This window comes from Armigeres subalbatus, chromosome 1 (assembly GCF_024139115.2).
Source record: "Armigeres subalbatus isolate Guangzhou_Male chromosome 1, GZ_Asu_2, whole genome shotgun sequence".
Taxonomy (NCBI): Eukaryota; Metazoa; Arthropoda; class Insecta; order Diptera; family Culicidae; genus Armigeres; species Armigeres subalbatus.
In genome coordinates, this window is record NC_085139.1 from 252,070,834 (window position 1) to 252,097,329 (window position 26,496).

The 26,496-nt window shown below is 39.4% G+C and overlaps 1 protein-coding gene across 1 annotated transcript in view; it reads left to right on the plus strand.

Annotated features, from left to right (window-relative positions):
- Positions 1-26,496, plus strand: part of LOC134206654 (uncharacterized membrane protein DDB_G0293934) — a 542,450-nt gene that overhangs the window by 251,077 nt on the left and 264,877 nt on the right. Inside the window, exon 4 of the mRNA XM_062682381.1 lies at positions 4,357-5,744. Coding sequence (XP_062538365.1) covers positions 4,669-5,744 — 1,076 coding nt within the window. The 5' untranslated portion in view covers positions 4,357-4,668. The remainder of the gene's footprint in view (positions 1-4,356; positions 5,745-26,496) is intronic.

Genomic DNA, 26,496 nt, shown 5'->3' on the forward strand with positions numbered 1-26,496 from the left:
TTTTATATTCGGTAAGTTACTGTAAATAAATTCTTTTTCGAGTCCCTATAATCAAGTAGGCATCTCAAGCATACCACATCGTTATATTGCTGCATGATTGAGTGTTAAATTTTCATATAATATCGCAAACAAAAGTGTGCATAAAAATTACCTCGCCATAACAAAAAGGTGGTAGAGAATTAACACTGTTGTTTACATTTTAGAACCAATTCCAGATGTCGCACATGTCGGGGTGGGGATTCAGTGCTCCGCCTTCTCCCCCTGCTTTTGACAGATATCGAAACATTTCTGACATTGGCGTAACTAATGAAAAATTCGAGGGGGGGCTAACTTTTGAAAATGTTACTTTTTTTACAGCCAAAGATGTGTTTCAACATTATTCGAGAGATTTTTTTTATATTTTAGTAAGTCTCTACAGTCGACCAAGTAAAGCGTAGTGAAGAAAAACAAGTCTGTGGACTTTTTAAATCCAACCAAAACAAATCCAAGTTCTGCCTAATTTATTGAGGTTACCTTTTTCAAATTTCGAGGTTTTGTCGAACATCTGTCGAGGAAAGCCCTGATTGAAACTTTGACATACAATGGCCCTGTGAAATTTCAATAATTTAATTTGTCGAATATTTCATAATATCTCAATATTAAGACCAGTTGAACTTAATTTCTACGCATACCTGTCTCGCGGTGAATAAATTCATAGCATTATGGCAGATTCTGTTATTTTATAGTGAAATGCTCACTAGCATTTTTTTCTGTTTAGATCTACTCAACCTAGTCTGTTCCAGTGACTGGGGGCGATCTCACTTCAATCACGTGGACAGATCACTTCCATAGATGAAGCATGGAGAGATATATGAGGGGGTTAGAAGCAGAGGGGTGTAAGTGACATTTTTGTCAAAATTGAGTTGGCTACAGCAAAAAATGCTTTGATTCTCGAGCTTTGCGGCAATATGTTGATATAGTTTGTACGATGTTTATAAAAAATGTAAAAATCATAGAAAATTATTAATTTTTTGAACTTCCATACAATTTGTATGGAGCAAAAAAATATTGAAAAATCTTGCCACTATTTTTCTCAAAACTAATTTTTCGTCACTTAGTAAGCAAGCAAGCACAAAGCAAGAGCTGTATTTGTTGGCATAACTGTCCCACCAAACTATTTTCATGATCATGGTAGCAAATTCTATTTGTGGGTGAAAAATTAGAATGAACTCAGTTTCAAGTTTGCTGCATGGTTCTTTGGGATAATATTCTTAAATTTTGTATCGGTGGGACGTCTGCAATGAAAATTAGGATTTAATTTCAAATACTATTTCCTCATTTTTTAAAATTTGGTACAAGCATGCGTAGAACGGCAGAATAGTGCTTCGAAGAAAGATGAAGAGAGTCCATTAAGTAAAGCCCACATATGGTCAGAAAGCTAGATATGTATCACTTAGGTAAAATATCAAAAATTCTAGGGGGCCAGCTTGATCCTAGGTGGGGCTATAGCCCCCCAAGTCGCCCTGTAGCTACGCCAATGAATTTTTGATCGATGTCTTATTGGAATTACTGGGTAGCACCAGCCATTCTTGCGAAAACTTTTAAGTTTGATTCTCCAAATAAGATAGACCCTTAGGAAAAACTTGTTAAATATTCCATTCCGAAAATATCTAACACGTTCTCACCTTTTGTCTTTTCGACCTTTTGTTCATTAAGGTCCATTCGACCTTTTGTCCCTTCGACCTTTTTTCCTTTGAGTTTTTCGACCTTTTGTCATAGCAACCGAGCAGAGCTGGGTCTTTTTCGCTAGTAAATTGAAAAAAAAAATGATTTCTTAAAATTAATAACACCTGGCATTACTGTACCTAGTTCGATCACCTTTGATATGATAATTGATAACACTACTCTGGCTGCACTTTGTATATGTCGAGCTGGAAAACTCTTCCATGTCCAGGAATCAATTACAAACGTCACACCCATTGCAAGCAGGCCGTTCTCATTAAGCTACATTAAACTTTCTCTCCGTTCTACTTCATGATGCTATGTTCTGTAAAATAAAATTTGAAGCGCGGGGTCAATTAAAATGCCTGGTTAAATGCGACTTTGTAACTAAAATGAAGAAAGAAGAAAGAAAGAAAAGAAGAAAAGAGCACGGGCAAAAAAATCGACTCAGCCATGCTTTCGCTCATCTATAGATTCTACTATCTATAATACCAACAAGTCTTCGTCTCTGTCCATTAGATTCCGTGCCGGGTGAGGTGCTTTCACTTTACTCTGCTGACAAGTTGCCAGAGATTTTCGGTTCACTATTGAACTGTCGCAGGCTGGCTGGCTTCCCCCTGCTTGGGTCGCACCGACGTCTTCTCAACACGTCGCTTCCCGGAATCAGGTGCATCGCACTCCGTCGTACCGACCAACTGCCGCTTCGTCTTGGCAATCGCACGTCGTTTCACGTTACGGTTCAGCTGTCCTCGGACTGCTGCCTGTCGCGTTCGAAGCACGTCGCAGTCCTCCCTTCGTTGATTCGCAAGGCGCAGTCAATCGTCTCCGGTTGCTATCGTTGCAAGTGGAAGCCACGGTCTGTGATCTTTGTACCAGCAGCTTCTGTTTCAGTTCCTTGCTGATATTGTTTCTAGCGATGACGATATCGACAACCCGCTTTCCGGGTAGTGACCGTCAATCGTGTTGAAAACCTGGGGTGGCATTGCGCACCTCGGCTCGAAGCGAGCAAACCATGCAAACTGTCATACGAAAGAGCTGTCGAAAGGAGATGCGCAATGAGGCCCCTGGCTATCGGCTCTCGTCGTTGCGGAAGCGTCGGAGTCACTACAGACACTATCTCCATTTCACTCTTCACCTTATTGGGTGGAGACCGCATCATACCCCTTCTTGCGTTGTAGTTTACCTCTGCGCTTTACGCGTTTCTACCACTAGAATTGCGGGATGATGAAATCTCCCGGCCTTACTAAAGAAATAGAATGGTTCGGCTATCAGCTCGCACTTTCACGATATGTATAACGATATTCAAAAACACTGCCAAAGACACGTGGTCTATCTGTGAGCAAGTGTTGTCAATTGGGTGTTGTCATTTGTGTGCGGATATTTCTACGTTCGAAATAGGTTCTGGTAATTGCTATCCCTATAGAAGCAGCAAAACTAGTAAGTCGCATACTGTTATCGATGGCAACGGAATGCAGGCTTTCCATTCACTACACTGGATTCTGTTTTTACACGATTTACATTTTCTCAATTTTCCACTCATCCTAAATGTTTAACGTATATTCATTATCATGTGATTTTTCTTTGAATTATTCTGGATTTTTTAAACATGTTGCGAAGGATTTGGTGGCAAATTGAAGTCACACGATCAAAAATACGAGCGAAAAAAATCGTGTAAAAACAAAATCCTGTGTATTTTGATACATTATAAAATATAGGGGGCCCTCCTTAGTCGTGCGGTAAGACGCGCGGCTACAAAGCAAGACCATGCTGAGGGTGGCTGGGTTCGATTCCCGGTGCCGGTCTAGACAATTTTCGGATTGGAAATTGTCTCGACTTCCCTGGGCATAAAAGTATCTTCGTGTTAGCCTCATGATATACGAATGCAAAAATGGTAACTTGGCTTAGAAACCTTGGAGTTAATAACTGTGGAAGTGCTTAATGAACACTAAGCTGCGAGGTGGCTCTGTTCGAGTGTGGGGATGTAATGCCAATAAGAAGAAGAAGATAAAATATAGATAACTTTGAATTTTTTTTAAATAATTGAATAAATTGTTTTTTTTTCTTAAAATTAAAAAAAAAATGTTTTATTCAAATTATTTGAATAGATGAACTTTGGAAGTTTTCCTGTGGAATTCCACATGCGAAAAACTCGTAAAATGATTTTACCTCTGAGGTAAAAATATGCATTCGTGAAATATCATTCAACTTATGGAATAAAATAGGGAAGTACTAACTCACGTTGTAACTTGTTTGTAAACTTGTGAAAAGTTGCGAAATTCTGGATTTTTTTTTAGATTTGTAAAACTTTTGAAATAAGTATAATTTTTGTAAAATTTTCAAAATTTTAACACGTTCGCCATCTGATATTTTTTGGTGATTTTTTTTAGATTTTTTTGAAACAAAATTTGCGATTTCCAAAATCTTTTAATATTTTTAAAATTCGTCAATTTTTTTTAAAACATTTTCTTAATTAATTAACTGGTATTCTAAAAATCCATCTGTTTGTTTTGTTTCGCTTATAGATCATTAGCTTCTACATTTTTGTTACCATCCACGCCCGTTCTTTCCGAAACCAATCTCGCACATCGCACACCCTTAGCCTCGATTCTTCATCTACTGATGTGATGATGGGGGTGGATTGCTTCAATTTTCTAGGGTAAAAGTGACCTAGTCGGCGCGCGAGTGAGAGAACCAACCGAATCCCGCACGGCGGTCGTGCTGCTCGGGAAGAGTGATTAGGTGAGAACTTTTCGGTTCGTCGAGAAGTTCGCCCGAGAAGAGCGTCCAAGAGAAGAGCGAACCGTGATCTGAGTTTGTGCATACTGCAATTGGGGAGTGCAATTGCGCGCAGTGTAGAAACTAGGCAAGTGCATTCCCGCCGTGCATCCCGGCTTCCTTCCTCCCACGGCCCACCTCGCCACAGTTGGCGAAAAAAAAACAAGGTAGGAAAGAGTTGCCCGAACCAAAATGCTCTCCTATATGCTACCAGTTGAGGAAAAATCGCCCTCAGTGACGGCGGCCAGTGCTGCTGCTGCGGCGCGGAATCTTAGCTTGAATCTGAACAACACCACTACCGGAGGCGGTGGTGGCCATTCCGGACCGAATCCACCCTCGGCGGTGCTGCATTCGGGTGCTTCCGGTGGCAAGCCGTTGCATAAGACCGGAGGAGCTGGTCGCCCGTCGCCCGGGACGACCAAGGTAATCAAGTCGGCCATCAAAACAAACCATCGCTATAATCTGGTTCCGTCATCGTCGTCGTCGGTGGAGGAGAACGGGAAGGTGAAGAAGTTCGCTGCGAAATTGCATCAGCAGCAGCACCAACAGCGCAACGGAGAAGATAGTGTCGGGGGCAGTGCAATCCAAAGCGGAAGTGTAGGGGGTGGTGAAGAATACAGTGTTGATGAGCACACGAGCCTGCTGGGCAGTGGCGGCGGCAGTGGCTCGAAGAGTGTCAAAAGTGATAACAATTTTAACAACCTGATCCTGGTTAACGGGAACGGCAACGTCGGTAATGGTTCCAAGCTTGTGAGTGTGTTGAAGAATTCGTCAGCGCTGAAGAACGGTGGCAACGGTGGTGACCATGGCAATAGCGGCAACCACCACCATCACCACAACGGTTACAGTGCAGTGAATAGTTACGAAGAAGATGATGACGACGATAACGACGAGTACGACGAAGCCGAAACAGAAGCAGAGTACGATTTGGTTGCGGCGAATAATCGCAAGAATATTCACCACCAGCAACAGCAAACGATCAACAACGGCAGCAAAATGAGCACCAGTGTCAGTGAGTCGCGGAATTTGAACGGAATTAACGGCAACGGCGGTGGTGGCGGCCAACAGCAACAGCAGCAGCCACCGCAGCCGCAGTCCTCGGTGGAGACACCGAGCAGTGGCATTATTGTGGACACGAGCGACGCCGACTCCGAGCAGACCGCCACCAGCGGTTGCGGTGGGGATGGGTCTAGCGTCGGAGGAGGCGGCGGTGGCAAGAAGGTCAAGATGAACAAGCTCGGCGGCAGCAAGAATGTGACACTCAAGAGGTGAGTCCTTGGTATTGGTCTTTTTTTGATGCTTTATTTTTGGGGGACTGACTATGGGGCGGCGGTTGGACCGCTGCCAGGTGCGCATTTTTCGGGTAGATTATCGACGACGTCCGGCTGCTATTATAGATTAGGTGCCGGCACTCGGTGGAATCGGGTCAGACGTTTTTTTATAGCCTGATTTATGGTGATGAAGCGAAATGGGATTAATTGAAATTTTATCAGCTTTTGCGGAATGAGGATAATTTTGTTTCCTTCGGTTGCAGTATAGGCACTAGATGAAAACTTGGGGTCGTAAGATTTACGCTAACGAAAGCTAACGAGAAAATTCTATGCATTGAACAGAAATACGGTTATATTTTTGCCTTTCACAGATTCGAATGTTCAGTCTTCAGAGCCTCTTTGGAAATATAATGGAACATCATTTTATGTGTTTAGCTGATGAGTCTGTTGCGCTAAGGCATTCCTTTTGGACAGAGTAATCAGAGTAATCATTTGCCTAATTTAACGAACAAAAAGTCAGCGCTGTTCAGAATCAAGGAAAGAAACGAGAAAATATTTATTAGAATGTTGTGTCGAAATAAGAGGTGAACCAAACTATGCCTGTGAAAATCCTGAGTACTTCGGAATGAAAAACTAAAAAGGAAAAATCTTGTAAATCGTCGACCAAACAAGAACCATCACTTCTGTAGGTATGTTGCAGGTACTCAGGGGCACTCACAAATCACAAACTGATAGTTTACAAGGCGCTCACAAGTCGCTAACAACATACTCACAGTTTTCTAAAAAAAAGTTTCTCAAGAATCCCGAGTTACTTTTGAATCACTCTCCAGTAAATCCATGATGGGTCACGAGTAACTAAAGATGTGTTCCCAAGTAACATTCGAATTAGTTCCACCAGCAATGAGTTACTCACAAATTACTCACAAGTCATGAGTCACTCACGAGAAACACAATCTTTACTGACGAGTAACTCACAAGTGTATCATCATGAGTAACGTACAAGGTACTCGCGGTTTATTAACTAGTGAGTCATAAGCTGCTAAATAATTACTTACTCACGAGTATCTTACAAGGTACTCATGAATCAATAACAAGATGTTAACTCACAAGCCATAAACAAGCGATTTGAATGATTTTTTTCGGAATTCCCGAAAAAGTTCTCTCGGATTCCCCGAAGGACTTCTAACACAATGCCCAATCATTTTTTTTTTCAATATTTCCACGGGAATTCTGTCCGAAAAAAATCTGTCTCACGAATTTCCGAAGGAATTTTGTCGGAATTCCCGAAGACACTATGTCAGGACTCCTAAAGAAATTCTGTCGGCTTTTCTGAAGAACTTCTATCGGAATTTCCTAAGCAAAGCTGTAAAAATTTCCGAAGAATTTCTGCCGTTTTTTTCTGAAAAGAAATCTGTCGGATGTTTATGGCTTGTGAGTTAACATCTTGTTATTGTTGTAACTCACAAGTCAAGACAAAATTTTCAAAACGACTTAACTGCTTTTGTAAACAAAGATTCAAACGACGATTTGACGAATCTGACAGCTCTTCCACACAAACCAACACCATGGACAGGTAGCGGAATCCTTCACCTACCTATTGATGGTATTGGTTTGCGTGGGAGAGCTATCAGATTCGTCAAATCGTCGTTTGAATCTTTGTTTACAAAAGCAGATAAGTCGTTTTGAAAATTTTGTCTTGAAGTGTATCATCATGAGTAACGTACAAGGTACTCACGGTTTACTAACTAGTGTATCATAAGCAGCTAAATTATTACTTGCTCACGAGTATCTTACAAGGTACTCATGAATCAATAACAAGATATTACTCACAAGCCATAAACAAGCGATTTGAATAAATTTTCGGAATTCCCGAAAAAGTTCTCTCGGATTCCCCGAAGGACTTCTAACACAATGCCCAATCAGTTTTTTCAATATATCCACGAGAATTCTGTCGGAATTTCCGAAAAAAATCTGTCTCAATGACTGGACGAATTTCCGAAGGAATTTTGTCGGAATTCCCGAAGACACTATGTCAGGACTCCTAAAGAAATTCTGTCGGCTTTTCTGAAGAACTTCTATTGGAATTTCCTAAGCAAAGCTGTAAAAATTTCCGAAGAATTTCTGCCGCTTTTTTCCGAAGAAATTCTGTCGGAGTTCCTGAAAGATTTCTGTCGGATTTTCTGAAGAAATTTTTGAAGGTAGGTCAAAATTATGACGGAATTCTGTCATAATTCTGTCAGATTACCGAAGAAACTCTGTACGAATATCGAAGATATTCTGTCAGAATTCCAGGAGGAATACTGTCGGAATTTCCAAAGAAATGCTGAAGGATTTCTGTCGGAATTCACGAAGGAATCCGGTTGATATTCCCAAAGGAATTCATCCGAATTCCCGAAATACTTCTGTCGGAGTTCCCGATGAAATTCGGTCGGACTCTATGAAGGAATTCTGTCGGAATTGCCGGAGGATATCTGTCGGACTTCTCGAAAAAATTCTGTCTCTTTATTACCTGGAATAATTCTGCCGGAATTCCCGAATGAATTCTGTTGGACTTCTCGAAGGAATTCTGTCGAGATTGTCGAAGAAATTCTGTCGGATTTCTCAAAGGAATCCTGTCAAGATTCAAGAAAGATTTCTGTCGGAATTTTTAAAGGAATTCTGTCGGATTTCTCGAAGGAATTCTGTCAAGATTTCCGAAGAAATTCTGTCGGATTTCTGTCGAGATTCGAGAAAGTTTTCTGTCAAAATTTTAGATAAATTTCTGTCGGAATTTTGGAAGGAATTCTGTTGGATTTCTCGAAGAAATTCTGTCGAGAAATCAAGAAAGATTTCGGAATTTTTGAAGGAAATCTGTCGAAATTTTTTAAGTATTTCTGTCGGATTTCTCGAAGGAATTCTGTCGAGAGTCAAGAAATATTTCTGTTGGAATTTTGGATGGAATTCTGTCGGAATTTTTGAAGGAAATCTGTTGGATTTCTCGGAGGAGTTCTGTCAATATTTTCGAAGAAATTCTGTCAAATTTTTCGATGGAATCCTGTCGAGATTCAAGAAAGATTTCTGTTGGTATTTTTGGAGGAATTCTATCGGAATATTTGAAGAAATTTAGTCGGATTCTGTTGAAACTCTTGTAGCAATTCTTTTGGAATTTAAAAAAAAAATCTGTCGTATTTCTTGAAGGAATTCTGTAAAGATTTTCGAAGGAATTTTGTCAGATTTTTAAAAGGAATTCGGTCGAAATACAAGAAAGTTTTCTGTCGAAATTTCGGATAGAATTCTGTAGGATTGTTTGAAGGAATTCTGTCGGATTTCTCGGAAGAATTCTGTAAAGATTTCCGAAGAAATTCTGTCGGATTTATCGAAGGAATTCTGTCGAGTTTCAAGAGAGATTTCTGTCGGAATTTTGGATGGAATTCGTTCGGATTTTTTGGAGGAATTCTGTTGGATTTTTCAAAGGATTCCTGTCAAGATTCATGAAAGATTTCTGTCGGATTTTTGGATGGAATTCTGTCGGATTTTTCGAAGGAATTCTGACAAGATTTACAAAAAAAAATCTGTCAGATTTCTCGAAGGAATTCTGTCGAGATTCAAGAAAGAAATTTTGACGGAATTTTGGATGGAATTCTGTCGGAATATTTGAAGGAATTCGGTTGGAATTCTCGGAGGAATTCTGTCGAGATTCAAGAAAGATTACTGTCGGAATTTTAAATGGAATTCTGTCGGATTTTTTGGAGGAATTCTGTTGGATTTTTCGAAGGAATTCTGCCAAGATTTCCAAAAAAAAATGTGTCAGATTTTTCGAAGGAATTCTGCCGAAGTTTAAGAAAAAAAATTTCACGGAATTTTGGATGGATTTTTTGAAGGAATTCTGTTAGATCTGTCGAAGGAATTATGTCGAAATTCAAGAAAGATTTCTGTCGGAATTTTGGATGGAATTCTGTCGGATTTTTTGGAGGAATTCTGTTGGATTTTTCAAAGGAATTCTGCTAAGATTTCCAAAAAAAATCTGTCAGATTTCTCGAAGGAATTCTGTCGATATTTAAGAAAGAAATTTTGTCGGAATTTTGGATGAAATTCTGTCGGAATTTTTGAAGGAATTCTGTTGGATTTGTCGAAGGAATTCTGTCGAGATTCAAGAAAGATTTCTGTCGGAATTTTGGATGGAATTCTGTCGGATTTTTTGGAGGAATTCTGTTGGGTTTATCGAAGGAATTCTGCCAAGATTTCCAAAAAAATCTGTCAGGTTTTTCGAAGGAATTCTGTCGAAATTTAAGAAAGAAATTTTGTCGGAATTTTGGATGGAATTCTGTCGGAATTTTTGAAGGAATTCTGTTGGATTTGTCGAAGGAATTCTGTCGAGATTCAAGAAAGATTTCTGTCGGAATTTTGGATGGAATTCTGTCGGATTTTTTGGAGGAATTCTGTTGGGTTTATCGAAGGAATTCTGCCAAGATTTCTAAAAAAATCTGTCAGGTTTTTCGAAGGAATTCTGTCGATATTTAAGAAAAAAATTGTCGGAATTTTGGATGGAATTCTGTCGGAATTTTTTAAGGAACTCTGTTGGATTTGTCGAAGGAATTCTGTCGAGATTCAAGAAATATTTCTGTCGGAATTTTGGATGAAATTCTGTCGGATTTTTTGAAGGAATTCTGTTGGGTTTATCGAAGGAATTCTGCCAAGATTTCCAAAAAAAATCTGTCAGGTTTTTCGAAGGAATTCTGTCGAAATTTTAGAAAAAAAATTGTCGGAATTTTGAATGGAATTCTGTCGGAATTTTTTAAGGAACTCTGTTGGATTTGTTGAAGGATGTCTGTCGAGATTCAAGAAAGATTTCTGTCGGAATTTTGGATGGAATTCTGTCGGATTTTTTGGAGGAATTCTGTTGGATTTTTCGAAGGAATTCTGCCAAGATTTCCAAAAAAAATCTGTCAGATTTCTCGAAGGAATTCTGTCGAGATTTAAGAAAGAAATTTTGTCGGAATTTTGGATGGAATTCTGTCGGATTTTTTTAAGGAATTCTGTTGGATTTGTCGAATGAATTCTGTCGAGATTAAAGAAAGATTTCTATCAGAATTTTTGATGGAATTCTGTTGGACTTTTTGGAGGAATTCTGTTGGATTTTTCGAAGGAATTCTGCCAAGATTTCCAAAAAAGTTCTGTCAGTTTTCTCGAAAGAATTCTGTCAAGATTTAGGAAAGAAATTTTGTCGGAATTTTGGATGGAATTCTGTCGGAATTTTTGAAGGAATTCTGTTGGATTTGTCGAAGGAATTCTGTCGAGATTCAAGAAAGATTTCTGTCAGAATTTTGGATGGAATTCTGTCGGATTTTTTGGAGGAATTCTGTTGGATTTTTCGAAGGAATTCTGCCAAAATTTCCAAAAAAATCTGTCAGATTTCTCGAAGGAATTCTGTCGAGATTTAAGAAAGAAATTTTGTCGGAATTTTGGATGGAATTCTGTCGGAATTTTTGAAGTAATTCTGTTGGATTTGTCGAAGGAATTCTGTCGAGATTCAAGAAAGATTTCTGTCGGAATTTTGGATGGAATTCTGTCAGAATTTTTGAAGGAATTCTCGTAGGAATTCTTTCGGAATTCTCTAAGGAAGTCTGTCGTGATTTTCGAAGGAATTCTGTCGATATTTCCGAAGGAATTCTGTAAAGATTTCCGAAGAAATTCTGTCGGATTTCTCGAAGGAATTCTGTCGAGATTCAAGAAAGATTTCTGTCGGAATTTTGGATAGAATTCTGTCGGATTTTTGAAGAAATTTCTGAAAGCAAGTCGAAACCGTTTCTGAAGAATACCTGTTGGAATTATCAAAGGAATCCTGTCGGATTTTTCGAAGGAATTTTGTGGGAACTCTCGAAGGAATGCTGTTGGAATGATGGACGATTGGATTCTGTGGGATTTCCTGAAGAAATTCTAACAGTTTTCCCGAACGATTGCTGTTGAATGTCTTTAAAAATTTTTTGTCGGAGTTCCCTAAGGAATTCTGATGGGTTTTTAAGGAATTTTGAATGTCGGTATTATGTCGGAATTCCCGAAAGATTCCCGAAAATTCTTCTGGAAATTTACGAAGGAATTCTGTCGGATTTGTTAAATTAATTCTGTCGAATTTTTCTTAGGAATTCTGTCAGAATTTTCGATGACATTTTGTCGGAATTCCCGAAAGAATTCTGTCGGAATTCTCGAAGCAATTCTGTCGGGATTTTCGAAGGAATTCTTTCGGATTTCTCGAAAGAATTTTGTCGGAATTCTTGAAGAAATTCTGTCGGAACTCTCGAAGGGATTCTTTCGGGATTCTCAAAGGAATTCAGTCGGAAATCTCAAAGGAATTCTTTCGAAATTCTGTCGGGATTTCTCGAAATAATTCTGTCGAAATTCCCGAAATAATTCTGTCGGATTTCTCGAAATAATGCTGTCGAAATTCCCGAAAGAATTCTGTCGGAATTCCTGAAGGAATTCTGTTGGAACTCTCGGAGGAATTATTTCGGAATTCTCGAAGGAATTCTGTCGAGATTTTCGAAGGAATTCTTTCGGATTTCTCGAAATAATTCTGTCGGAATTTCCGAAAGATTATTCTTTCGGGATTTTTGAAGGAATTCTGTCGGGATATCTCGAAGGATTTCTTTCGGAGTTCTCGAAGGAATTCTGTCGGAATTTTTCCGGAATTCTCGAAGGAATTCTTTCGGGATTTTCGAAAGAATTCTGTCGGATTTCTTGAAATAATTCTGTCGGATTACTCGAAATATTGATGTCGAAATTCCCGAAAGAATTCTGTCGGAATTTTCTTTAGAATTCAGTTGTATTTTTCGGAGGAATTCTTTCGGAATTCTCGAAGGAATTCTTTCGGAATTCTCGAAGCAATTCTGTCGGAATTCTTAAAGGAATTCTGTCGGAACTCTCGGAGGGATTCTTTCGAGATTCTCAAAGGAATTCAGTCGGAAATCTCAAAGGAATTCTTTCGGAATTCTGTCGGGAATTTTGAAGGAATTCTGTCGGATTTGTCGAAATAATGCTGTCGAAATTCCCGAAAGAATTCTGTCGGAGTTCCTGAAGGAATTCTTTCGGTACTCTCGGAGGGATTCTTTCGGTATTCTGAAAAGCATTCTGTCGGGATTCTCGAAGGAACTCTTTCGGATTTCTCGAAGGAGTTCTGTCGGAATTTATGAAGGAATGCTGTTAGAATAGCCGATTAGATTCTTTCGGAATTCATGAAGGAATTCTGTCGCAATTGTAACGAAATTTGTGAAAGCAAGTCGAAGTCGTTTCTGAAGAATATCTGTTGGAATTCCCTTAGGAATCCCGTCGGATTTTCCGGAGGAATTCTGCGGGACCCCCGATGGAATGCTGTTGAAGTAATGGACGATTGGATTCTGTGGGATTTCATGATGGAATTCTGTAGGAATTCCAGAAGGAATTCTGTCCGAATTCTCTTTGGAATTGTTTCGGAACTCCCGAAGAAATTCTGTCGGAATTTCCGAAGGAATGCTGTTGGATGTCTTGAAGAAATTTTGCCGGAGTTCCTTGAGGAATTGTGATGGTTTTTTAAAGAAATTTTTAAAGGTCGGTATTATGTCGGAATTCCCAAACGAAATCTGTCGGATTTCTTGAAAGAATATTGTTGGAATGGCTGATCGAAAACAGAATAGTTCCCCTACAAAACGAAGACATCGGTTGATAAATACTTGCAGCATCTGCGTAATCTCTGCTGATACACACCAAGTCTCACTGGCGTATAACAAAACAACACAGATTACACGTTAATGATGAATATTCGAAATTTAGTGCGTTGCCTAATCGAATTAGATCTCCATATGTCTCGTAAACTCGCATTACCAGCCGTAGCCTTGTTGATCCATCCTCTTATGCCAATCATGGTTTCACCGTCTGACGCTAACTGGCTGCCCAGATATTGAAAGTTTTTGACATTCTCCACTGCTTGCCCGGCTTCTGTACAGTTGAAGAGGTTGTTCGTGTTGGCATCCAACGTTTTGTTAGTCTTGTTGACGTTGATGGTGACCCGCAGTAGAGGAGGATTCGGCCAAGTCGTTCCGCGATTTGGTTCACGATCAATCGCACCCACCATACGTTCGTCGATTACGATGAGGAGCAGTAGTGGAGATGAAATACTCAAGCGACCATCCGGATGGGGTCAGACAAAACTCCGTTATGCAGGACTCTGCACGTAAAAGCTTCGTAATGCGCTTCGATGGAGCCGATGATGTTGTCCGGAACTCTAAGAACTGCGTCTAAGCCTAGCTAGGACGTTGGTTTATACCTGTTTAGACAATTGAAATCTTCTCCATAGTCATAGAATAGCAAATAGAGGGACTTGTGGAATTCGTTGACCTGCTACAAAATAATACGAAGCGTGACCAAATGGTCCACATATCATCAGCCAAACAAAGACTGCTTCAATGTCTCAACTCCAACGATTTTCATGGGCATTTTTACCTCATGCAACAGTTAAACAATATAGCTAACTGATGCCATCTAAAAATTGTAGAAAATCTAAAGCATGTTGATAATATTCACATTGAAGTGGTGATATTTCGCTGCCGGAAAACTCATGAGACAAAACGCCTTCTAGCTGGCAGCTATAAGGGAACATCGCACCACGCGTCGGCGAATCAGCATTCTGGTATAGACAGTGCGTGGAGACGCGTAGTACATTGTAGCTTACTCCCCCTAGGGCGTTTTGCCTCGCCGAAATGTTAAATGTTGGACAATGTGGACAATTTCAGTTTTTCCAACCTATCTTTTATTTTGACACCTTTTTCGCATAATCTACATAATTTTGGTCTAGTTTTGTTACGGTCATGCCAAATACGGTAAATATTAGGGAATACCCAAAAGGCGTTTTGCCTGAAGGGAGCGAGCTTTTTCGGGCCTCTTTCCCTAACAATAACATTGCCCGCTCCTATAAATGTCAGGATGAACTCGACTCGCAATAAGCGATTATATATATATAAGCAACGAAATAGGCAGATAAGGACAAAAACATTATTCCTAGTTTCTTTTGTTGCTGGATTTATTTTTTATTTTTCAGAAACATTTACATTCCACGACCTCAAGGGATTTTTTCGAAGATTCGAAGGGCTATTACAGTCTTTAGAATTTCGAAACATTTTTTCGGACACCTTCCAGAAATCATGGCAGATTAACGGACAAACCAAAACCAGGAACCTTCTGGACCTCAAAGAGTTTCCATTGCTCCTGAAAACGGTTCTACCATTCTGGAATATTCTTTACTCTAAAAATCTTTACGAAGTAGCTTTTCACAGTTCTTACGATATGCTGCTTTTCACAACAAACTTAACTGGCTTCAAAAAAAAGTCCATATAGACTTCCATAAATTTCTCACGGGATTTAATAATAAATTGTCGACAACCACGACTTGTCCAGAATGCAAACGCATTTTCTATTTTGAAAAATATTCAATTAGCACGTTCAGTTATCACTTCGCAAAGCATTTGCAGTGGCGGCGGATGCATTGTCGGTGTCTTTGAACTTGAACTTCTTTCGTGCAGTTGCCGAACACTGCTCTCTGTCGTCAGCCCACCGGTTTGAGCCGCAGGTGATCATTATTCGTTGCACTGCTTTACCGTGCATGATGTAAACAATTTTCATTGATTTGATTAACGTTGCAAATCCCAACTTTTGATAAACAATACGAGCGATATTGCGTTCGTGACACACGTCCATGCGATTCCCGGAACAGACTACAGTTCCAAGAAATTGATCGAAAACAAATCAATCGAACGAAGATTAAAAAAACTCATAGTGGGAACTGTTGAAATGTTTCGTCTTACTTTTCTTTCCTTTGTCTTTGGTGGGACTAATATAGGAGCTATGAGATGCAGAATCGGAATAGCAAATCTACTTTGTTTATGTGCTCGTCATAAATTTTGTTTCAAGCAGGATCTGCTCAAATACGAATATCATTCAAATGAAGACGAACTCACTCAGTCATTTAGTGCTTTTCCCACACAATACATTCCTGGGGACAGCAGCGCGCGGAACAATCGCTGAAAAGGTGACAAATCGTTTTGACACCTCAGCGTGACGCTAAGTTGCGTTGAGATTTTTAGCAAACAAATGGCAGGGGAAAAAATATGCAGCGTACATACTAATTGCTCTTTCAATTGTCGCATCCACTGCTGGCGGCGGTCACAAATCTGGCGTGGGATGGGAAAACAAACGTGCTGAAAAATGTGCAGTTTCAAGCTGGGTTTTTCGAGTGTCAGCAGTTTACGGTATGCGTGACATGATAAGACAACGACTTTTTCTATTACAAAGAATTTGTACATCGGTCTTGTCTGTATTTGGTAAATGTTTGCAAATCAAATTTAGATTTTTATATGAAATGTTATCCAGATTTTTAAACTGTTCAAGATAAAGCAAGTTTGCTTTCTAAATCGAAAGGAATCGATTGAGACATTGTTTAACGAGAACTATCAATTACGTCGATACAAAACAGTTTGATATCGTAATCCAGTTCTGTGCAAAGTTATCCTAAATCGGATACAGGAGAAAAGAGATTCGACTCTCCGACGGCAGCAGGTAGGATTCCGCCCAGGAAGATCATGTGTGGTCCATATTGTCACGCTCCAAAGCATAGCACAACGGCGCTCTGAAATATAGAGTAAGCTGAATGACCTGGCAGAACGCTCCTCATCGGCGTGTCTCACCTTCAACGTCAACAAGACCAAAAAATCGTTCGATGTAAACACAAACAACCCATCCAACTTTACGGTGGCCGGGTAAGCCGTGGAGAAGGTCGAAATTTTTCAATATCTGGGCAGCCAGTTAGCGTCGGACGGTGGTCACAGTCGGATCAACATAAGACCACAGATAGAAGGATAGGGCTGCTTTTGCAAGTTTACGAAATGTATGGAGATCCAATCAGATTAGTCAACGCACAACGTGTTGTTATACGCCAGTGAGACTTGATGTGTATCACCAGAGATTACGCAGAAACTGCAAGTATTCATCAACCGATGCCTACGTGCTATGATCTGTGGTCTCACAATTGAATCTCGAATGCTGAGCTCCATCGACGATGCCATCAAAAACCGATATCGACAGAAATTCGAGTGCGTAAATGGTGGTGGGTCGGCCACACATTACGAAAGAGCGAAGACGAAATCTGCAAGCAAGCGCTGGACTGGAATCCAGCAGGACATCGCAGCAGAGACAGACCCAGGGGCTCGTGGTGGCGTAGCCTCAACAAGGAAATAAAGGAAGTCGACAGGAATGGAGATCTTTTATGTTGGCCCTATGTACACCCCTAGGGGTGCTCAGGATACATGAGTGAGTGAGTTCGTATGCTTTCCGGTGCATTTTTTTAAAATTATTATCTTTTTGCTTCTTCTTCATGCAACATCAAAACGCCAATACCTAAAGTAAAGGTAAGATTTCTGTGTGCCATCACGATGTTGAGGTTTTCTTTTTTTTTAAGCCAAGCCGTGAATCAATTATCATATGTTTAGTTTTTCGCAATATTATCGATTAATGTCTCTCTACTCTGTCATTGAGGATATTTCAAAATATGTATAAATCTATAAAAAATCCATAAATAAATATAACATAATATAAAACATATAATAAATTACGTAACATTCATAAATTACATCCATAAATTACGTAACACTATGAGGGGGAGGGAGGGTTGCCTAAAGTGTGATGGCCCATACAAAATTTTAAGATGTTTCACACAGAAGTGTGATATAGGGGAAGAAGAGGTTTAAAAGGGCTTTTGTGCGATATGTAATTAACGGATCTTTCCTAATAAGACATGATTCCCTTTTTGCCTTTCTCGTACAACAAAGTTGTACCGAAAGGCTATCATTTCACTCTGAAAACGAACTTTTTACAGGAACATCTGATAGTAAAGTTTCTTATACCATTCGACTCAGTTTGATGAATCGAGATGATGTTTGTGTGTGTGTATGTATGTGTGTGTATGTTTGTGTGTCTGTATGGTCACTTTTCCAACCTCAAAAACTCTCACGATTTTAATGCACTTAGACTTAATTGATTTTATCGCAACAAGTTGCATTCCGCAGAGCCACTCTTCGAATTACATGCTATTTAATTTAATCAATATTGATTAATGCGTTCGCAGTGGACAAGGAAAATGTTTTAGGCAGTTTTCCATTTTTTCCCATATAATCGGGACTACGCGCATTAAGCAGCTACCATGCTATAATATAGATTACGTTCGCTCGATGGGTTAAAAACCTCGCTACGGCAATATCGATAACGCTAACGCAACGAGCAAAGCTTTTCAAAGCTTGCAATGTGGAACGTGTTGAACACGAAAACTAATCGACGAACAACGTACGCGCTTTAAAGTTTAGAGCCGATTTGATGTTGTTTATTGCCATTATACTTTATCGGAGCATTCGCACCAACACAGTTGTAAGTTTCATCGTTGGTAACAGAAATTGCACTCGATAACGACACGATTAACTGCTGGTTCGTACGCTCGTGGCCATGGTGGTGTTTGCGTTTGTTTTGTGTCATACATTGGAAGGGGAAAAAGAGGGGTTTCATTGATGCTTCAACATGCTGTTTGGTTTAGGTGGTGTGTGGTATGATGGGTGGTGTGGAGTTATGGTGTAGCTTGGGTGATTTCAAGGGCAAATATGAATATAGTTTTCGTTTTATACATCTCCTTTTTCCATATTATATTATGTAGGGTAAATCACTACTTGGGCCTATGGACCCGGTTCCCGGCTCACTACACAGAAAACTAATGATTTATACTGTTTGGAAGCCGTAGGTTTATGATTGATAATTTTTAAAAAGTCTCCCATTTATTTCCACAATATTCAATATCTTTCAATCACTTGTTTTACTCCTAATTGATCCAATTGTAGAAAATAAAAATGTAGATTTCAAAATCTCACTCTCCGATGCCACACCACTGAGCCGGAGTGATTCTTTCCACTTTTACAAAACGGTATCATCAAATAAACACCTACCTGAAAATCGTCCTAGTGCTCGTTACAATCATTGCTTCAAGCTTTTAATCACCACACCATAATGCTCCACACACGCACTTCAATCTAATCACTAGAACGTATCACTAGAACTTATATAAACATAATTAGAATACATTTAAAAATGTATTCTCAAACCGAACAAAAATCACCTCGGCCCAAAAACTTCTAGCCGCACCGTGCTGCCAAAAGGCCAGGAGAATGAAAATGATCCTTCATCGTTGATAGGAAAACTGTTTAATATGTTGACGCTATCATGTTATTTATAATTTTCTCGATTTCAAAAGGCGAAAAAAATATTGTTTTTAAGTATTTGGAAAAAAATTGGATGAGTAAATATATCTTCTCAACCAAATAAAATGATTATGAATGATATCATCTGGCATCTTGTTGTCGTGGAACGTGCATATTTTTGTTTACGTCGCATTTTCTACCGTCCCGAGAGAGAATGAGAGAGAAAGGTTGAGAGAGTGAGTGAAATTTTACGTAGGCCGGGGACTGTGTTTTGTGTGATATGCCGAATGGAAATCGCTATGACTGAAATGAGTGCTGCACCTCGTTAATTTAAATCAAATAAAAGCTTTCTTGAACGATATTTAGCACGAATAGCTATTTTTTAATCAGAAGTGAACCCCAATGCAGTATTATACAGCCCACAAAATTCAGGAAAAGTTGCTTCCTGTCATAAATATCAATTGAATAATGCAGTCGTACGCATGTTAGGCCGGGAATGGGGTAAGAAACCCTATTCGGTTTTGTTTGTCTTCTATTTATATTTAGGAATCGTTCAAAAATGGCATCGGGCCTTTGGCGAAGGGGGGTGGGGGTGTCGATCGTCATAACTTGATTATAACATAATGTATTATGCTTATTTTACAGAAACAAAATTGCCAACATTTTTGGTAGATAGGAATTGGAAAAAAACGAAGTTATTACCTTCAGTATATCTTGATTTAATCGAGAAAGGCATCGTCACCGCTAGGTGGATTAGTTTGGGTTTTTTTACCAACGAAGTGTCATAGAACCAGGCATTGCAAACGATCCCATCATTAGATCTTTTGATAAAAGATACTGATAAAATGATGAGATACTGATCCCAGTTAACAACGTGCAATGTTCGTCATAGAGAAACAGTTTTTCACAGTTTTTGTTGTAGCAACACCTTCGCAACGTAGTGGTGAACTTTGTTTAACTTAAAAATCACTTTAATAAAGATTAAAATATAAAAAAAACCTTCGCAACGTGTACAGAACTGCGCTGGCTAAGGAAGATAGAAGGAAGAAAGAACAAGGAAAAAGGAAGAAAAATAAAGGAAGAATGAAGAAAGTTTAAGGATGAAGGAAGAACGAAAAAGGAAGAAGGAAGAAAGATTAATAAGAAGGATGAAGGAAAAAGAAAGAAGGAAGAAAGGATAAGGAAGAAGGAAAAAAGAAGATGAAAGAAGGAAGAATAAAGAGGGAAAGGGAGCAGATAGAAGGAAGAATAAAGAAGGAAATATGAAGAAGGGAGAAGGAAGAAAGAAGAAGGAAGAAGTAAAAAGGACGAAAAAGGAAGAAAGGAGAAGTAGAAAGGCAGAAGGAAGAAGAAAGAAAGAATGCAGAAGGAAGAAGAAAAAACTAAGATAAAAGAAAAAAGAAGAAGGCAGGAAGAAGAAAAAACTAAAAACTCACTCTTCGTTACTCGTAATCTGAGGTCAATTTTTTTTATTTATTCGGCCAAATGGCATTCGGCCAAACGGCGTTCGGTCAAACGGCATTCGGCCAAATGGCCCGACACCGAGAAAGCAGATTGAAAAAAGTTTACGCTATTCATTTTTTTCAAAGAAAGCCTAAATAACTTTTGATCCGCATGAGATATGGCAACGCTAAGTACATGAAAAGTTGCGCCCTGCAAAGCTCAAAAAGTGGTATGAGCACCACATTGCTGAGAAATTTGAAACAAAAAAGTTGGAGCAAAAAACTACTCTTTTAAGGGGTCCACGACGTTAGGCATAAGGACGTTAGGCATAAGTACGTTAGGCATAATGGACGTTAGGCATAAGGACGATAGGCATAATGTACGTTAGGCATAATGGACGTTTGGCATAATTCTGCCTTCTTTATGTCATGGGCTGTTCTTTGGGTCATTTTATGCCAAACGTCCATTATGCCTAAGGTACATTATGCCTAACGGCCGTTATGCCTAACGTACTTATGCCTATCGTACTTATGCCTAACGGGGTATACCCTTTTTTAAGGGTCACCCTAAGTAAATTTGGGAAAATTGCTCTAAATCGGTCATTTTTTTATTCCTTTATATATTTGTTAGGCACTCTGTGTTACTTAACCGCTTCTGCTGTACAGAATCCACACAGAATCTGTTTTTAGATTTCCATTACCATTATCGTTGTTTTTTCCAGTCCATCCCATCGTGAGTCCATTGTGTCCGTATGTAGTTGTCGTGCATCCAATGATTGTTGCAGTGTTCGATTGTCTTTGTACACTCAAGTAAAAATCCCCTCAGATTCATGTGCCGACCCACATGGATTTTTGCAATGGGGTTTGACCAATGAAAAGTATGTGTAAAGTTAATAGATTTTCTCCAATGTTCAATTTGATCCAAATCCTAATTGCATACCTAATTGTACCTTGTATGTCCGTCTGCGGATAGGGATTGCACTTTTGTTTTCAGTTTCCGCTGGAGCAGGAGATTCGGATGATGGTTTCGGACGATGTATGTGGCACCTACGTTAAGAGTTCTTTTTTTTGGATTTTAGTGTAACTTTTTCATAAGTTATAGTTAAAATAATTACCGACTCATGTGGCTCGGAACTCGAGACTTAAAACAATACCGTGAGCTAACCATCGTACTAAAACATTTCACTACGGCTTCCGAAAGAAATTTTTTTTACGTTTGCCATTTTTTTTCCTAACCACCGTCATCAAATTTGTGAGCAAATCCATTGGTCGGTGAATGCAGAAAAGGCGTTCAATAAGTCATTAAGTCTAATTCTTGATCAAATTAAAGGTATGTGTCGCAAGTATGATGGTCATGAGAATAAAATAAAATTGATGAGAATGGGAATTTTAGTAAAAGTATGAGAAACTACACATACATTTGATGGGTGAATTTTTTTGAGTGTAGGAAATCATCTGCCGGCTAAAAGCATAATCCTGGGTTTTGACACTAAGAAAGCATTGCGGGATACAAAAGTCAAGGAATTGGAGTTAATTACTTTTCGTAACGAATGCAAAAACTGTTTGAAAACAATCGTTTCTAAATTATTAACCAGATCACCAATCACTTATCCTCTGACAAAGGCAGCTGTGCAACCTCGAATGATTCCACCAAATCACTCAATATGCCGCGTATGATGCTCACCTCTTGACGCACTCAGCCGATGCGAGATATGACAATTGAGGAGTGGGAATTAGAACGGTCCATGTTCTTAGCCAGGTTCATACCACACATCTCCCCTCCACTAAAAAAATTCAATTGGATTTTTTTTGGGGTATTGAGATAATTACATATCTTGAACCTCTTATGCAAAATTTTATGAATTTCGGTACTCAGGAGCTATTTTAAATAATTTTAAAAAATAAATAATAAAATGATTTAATAAATAAATAATTGGCGTATCGAGCTTCCCTAACTTGATTTGACTATGAGTCTGTCAACTAGTGTACTACTACACTAGTACTAGCTACAGTCAAAGTTTCAAAAACTTTTATGTATTTTACATCATGATTATTTAATACAGTCATCAAGCGAAATACAAATGTACTATAAAAGTAATTTCGCGATCTTTGTGCTGGATAAGGTTCTAGAACTAATTTTTAAAGACAGTTTCACAGTCTTCGTCAAGATGTAGCTCAGACTGAATATTTAACACCCAACAATAGATAATACACAATACCCAGTGAAGAACGTTCCGCTTTACGAAAAGTTGTATCGTTAATATGATGGGAATCAAATCTACACTCCAGCACGCAAATGCGCCCAAACGACTGACACCGCTAACCGCACGACATTGGAGCCCATTTATCCGCATTCCTATCAGACATGTTTTGGAAGCCATAAGCATCATTCGTCATATGGGCTCTCCAACATCGTATAGGAAGAAATTCACAAAACAATCAAATCTATTATAGCGCACGCTTGCGTCACATCACCCAGAATTGTTATTATTCTAATCCACAATAACACCGTTCTTCTTGCGGGCGTCCCACCAACGCAGGGGAAGAAACTCCGACACTTAGTACATGTGGGCGTCCCACCACGCAGAATTGTGATCATTCTGATCCAAAATAACGTCATTCTTCTTGCGGGCGTCTCACCAACGCAGAGGAAGAAATTCCGACGCTCAGTACATGCGGGCGTCCCACCACGCAGAATTGTGATCATTCTGATCCACAATAACACCATTCTTCTTGCGGGCGTCCCACCAACGCAGAGGAAGAAATTCCGACACTCAGTACATGCGGGCGTCCCACCACGCAGAATTGTGATCATTCTGATCCACAATAACACCATTCTTCTTGCGGGCGTCCCACCAACGCAGAGGAAGAAATTCCGACACTTAATACATGCGGGCGTCCCACCAACGCAGAGGAAGAAATTCCGACACACAGTACATGCGAACGTCCCATCACGCAGAATTGTGATCAGTCTTATCCACAATAACACCATTCTTCTTGCGGGCGTCCCACCAACGCAGAGGAAGAAATTCCGACACTTAATACATGCGGGCGTCCCACCAACGCAGAGGAAGAAATTCCGACACTCAATACATGCGGGCGTCCCACCAACGCAGAGGAAGAAATTCCGACACACAGTACATGCGGGCGTCCCACCACGCAGAATTGTGATCATTCTGATCCACAATAACACCATTCTTCTTGCGGGCGTCCCACCAACGCAGAGGAAGAAATTCCGACACTCAATACATGCGGGCGTCCCACCACGCAGAATTGTGATCATTCTGATCCACAATAACACCATTCTTCTTGCGGGCGTCCCACCAACGCAGAGGAAGAAATTCCGACACACAGTACATGCGGGCGTCCCACCACGCAGAATTGTGATCATTCTGATCCACAATAACACCATTCTTCTTGCGGGCGTCCCACCAACGCAGAGGAAGAAATTCTAACAGTACATGATGGCTCTTAAAAATCATTAATTCAATATTCGGTTTATCTTTATAACCATAAGTCATTGCCCTTATAGATTTAACTCAAGTACAAAGAATTCTACAAATCACACTACCACATGATGACCGAATTTCCATAAAATATCAAAGTAGCGTTTGCAAGATTGGTTTTCCAAAGTTTTTTTTCAACATATTGGTATATGGTGCTTATCGGGATTTAATATTTTGCTTATTTTCCTTACAAAAGGCAGGAATAAAACATTGCATCACGAGTTATTTGCTATCATACTGATCCTACAACAGAGATTCACTTCTACACCATACTATTTATTCGCAATGCTTTTCCGATCGCTTCGGACTGCAGCAACACACGCATGTTTGGATTTCCTTCCTTTTCGAAAACGCTCAGCACAATCCATACACCAACATGCCGGGTGATTTATCTAATAATTCACTGGTTCCAAATCTAGCAGGATCGAGATACATTGGGAGACAAATACGGTGATTTGCTTTCTGTCATAAAAATCATCTGCTGCTTGTCACATGGTAACGCGAATATTGAAAGAGGTTTTTCTGTGAACGCAGAGTGTTTGTTTGAGAATATGAAGGAGGAATCTGTTGTAGCCCGACGACAAGTATATGATGCGGTAGCACAAAGAAGCGCTGTTGGTGAATTTGAAGTTACTACATCGCTTTTGCTTCGAGTTCGTAACGCCCACTCTTACGTACACCGAGGATCTAAATCAGAAGAAGAAGAAGGAAGCTACAGGGATTGCGACAGAGCACTATGGGGAATCAGGTGGCCGAAAATAAAAAAATCGACTTTCTCTGATTCGTAATTCAAGTTGACCTACTAAATGCTAATGCTTTGGAGCATTAAATCCCAGCATATCAGCACTCTAAGCCATATGGTTATCAAGATATAGGCATTAGAGCCAGACACTTTTTAGTTCTTGAAAAATCAATGCATTATTTAACTGTCAATATCTTCGGCTACAGTAGCTCTTTTCCAACTCCAAGTTTCTGAAAGCTTGTTAGTTAGTGAAACATCCGAAAATGACCCGAAGAAAAAAATTTTTTTTTCATACAAAATGTTCCATGCAAAAAAGTTTCTCAAAGTTTCGCTTAGCGACTACCACTACGACTTTCTTTGGACCTCCCAGAAGGCATTAAAACAAATTTCAGCTGCTTATGGCTGCAAATCTGCGATTCCGATCACTTTTTCGAAAAAAGTCATTAATTTTGAAACATTAAATGTAATTATTCTCATAATACACGGCAGACTGTGATGGGCTGGATACAAATCCCATGCGTATGACAAAAGAGCATCAAGAACAGTTTAAATAGAGATAGTAGATAACACGAAAAGTGTCGTAGGCTTCGTGGTAGGCCGTGTACACGATAGCTTATGCAGCTATATGATACTCCATTTGGCGTAGGCTCACCAAGAGGAGGCAACTCATTATCTATCAAGTATCAAGCAAATAAATATGAAAAAAAAACAATATACTCTTGAGGGTTACGAAAATACTCTAGGCTTCATTTTAAATTATTTCATAAAAAGTAAAATTTTGATATTAATTAAAATCCAATATGTGAATACAAGAAGCAAAAATTTCTGTACCTAAGGACATCTTTCGATAATTATTGGAATGTACCTAGGTGAAATAAATAAACAGAACAGAATAAACAGAACATTAATCAGAACATTTATGAATGTCTATCTGAGTGCATAGGGAGCTGGGATTGCGAAGGGAAATCTGGTGAAGTGTTTGGACTTGTTATGGTGTGAATCATGAAGGATAGGCAACTCATTGAAGTATTTAGAGCACACGAGGAACGTCAGGTAGATCGCGCTGAAAAAGCTTTGAATATATCTGCCAAAGCTTCGCTGTGGATAAACAAAAAAGAGTCAACTCCATACAAAATTGAAAAATCTGCATTTGAAATTTGAAAAAAAAATGGCAGGCCGCATCCCGGTCCAAAACTTACTTTGACTCATATAATGAGGAATGGCTTGACACAGAATTTGAATTAGAAGAATTTTATCATGCTGAGCTAGAGCCAGTGGCTTCAACATCTCGTGGAAGGCCATCAAACAATTTTGAGGATTTAAGTGAGCGTACGAAGCGCAGAAGAATTAATGACGAGCTAATGGATCCAAGAGAGGATACCATAGAAAAAGCGCTACTGGGAGCAAGAAGAACTGCCCACAACAGAAGTGATACGAGTATGGTGAAAGTGATAGGCCATATTTAAAAAACCGAGATGACGCTTCCAGAATGGACACTATTCTAAGTGATTCTCATGGAATGATGTCCGATGAAGAGACTTTTGAATATTTTCTCGATTGGGACAGGAGTAAATGTGTGTCCGAATTAACACATAAAAAATCCTGCAAGATTTCCTACTTACAAAGTGATACAAAAAATGAAAGTGATATGTTCTCCTCCGCTGGATTCCATCGAAAAAACGGCAACAAAAATACAGGTAATGAAAGATAGATCATCTCCCTTGAAATGGAATAATATATGTATTCATATTTTTCTTTTAGGTTAAAATACAATCGCTAATGCAACATACTGTAGAACGAATAGTGGAATCATTGAAACAC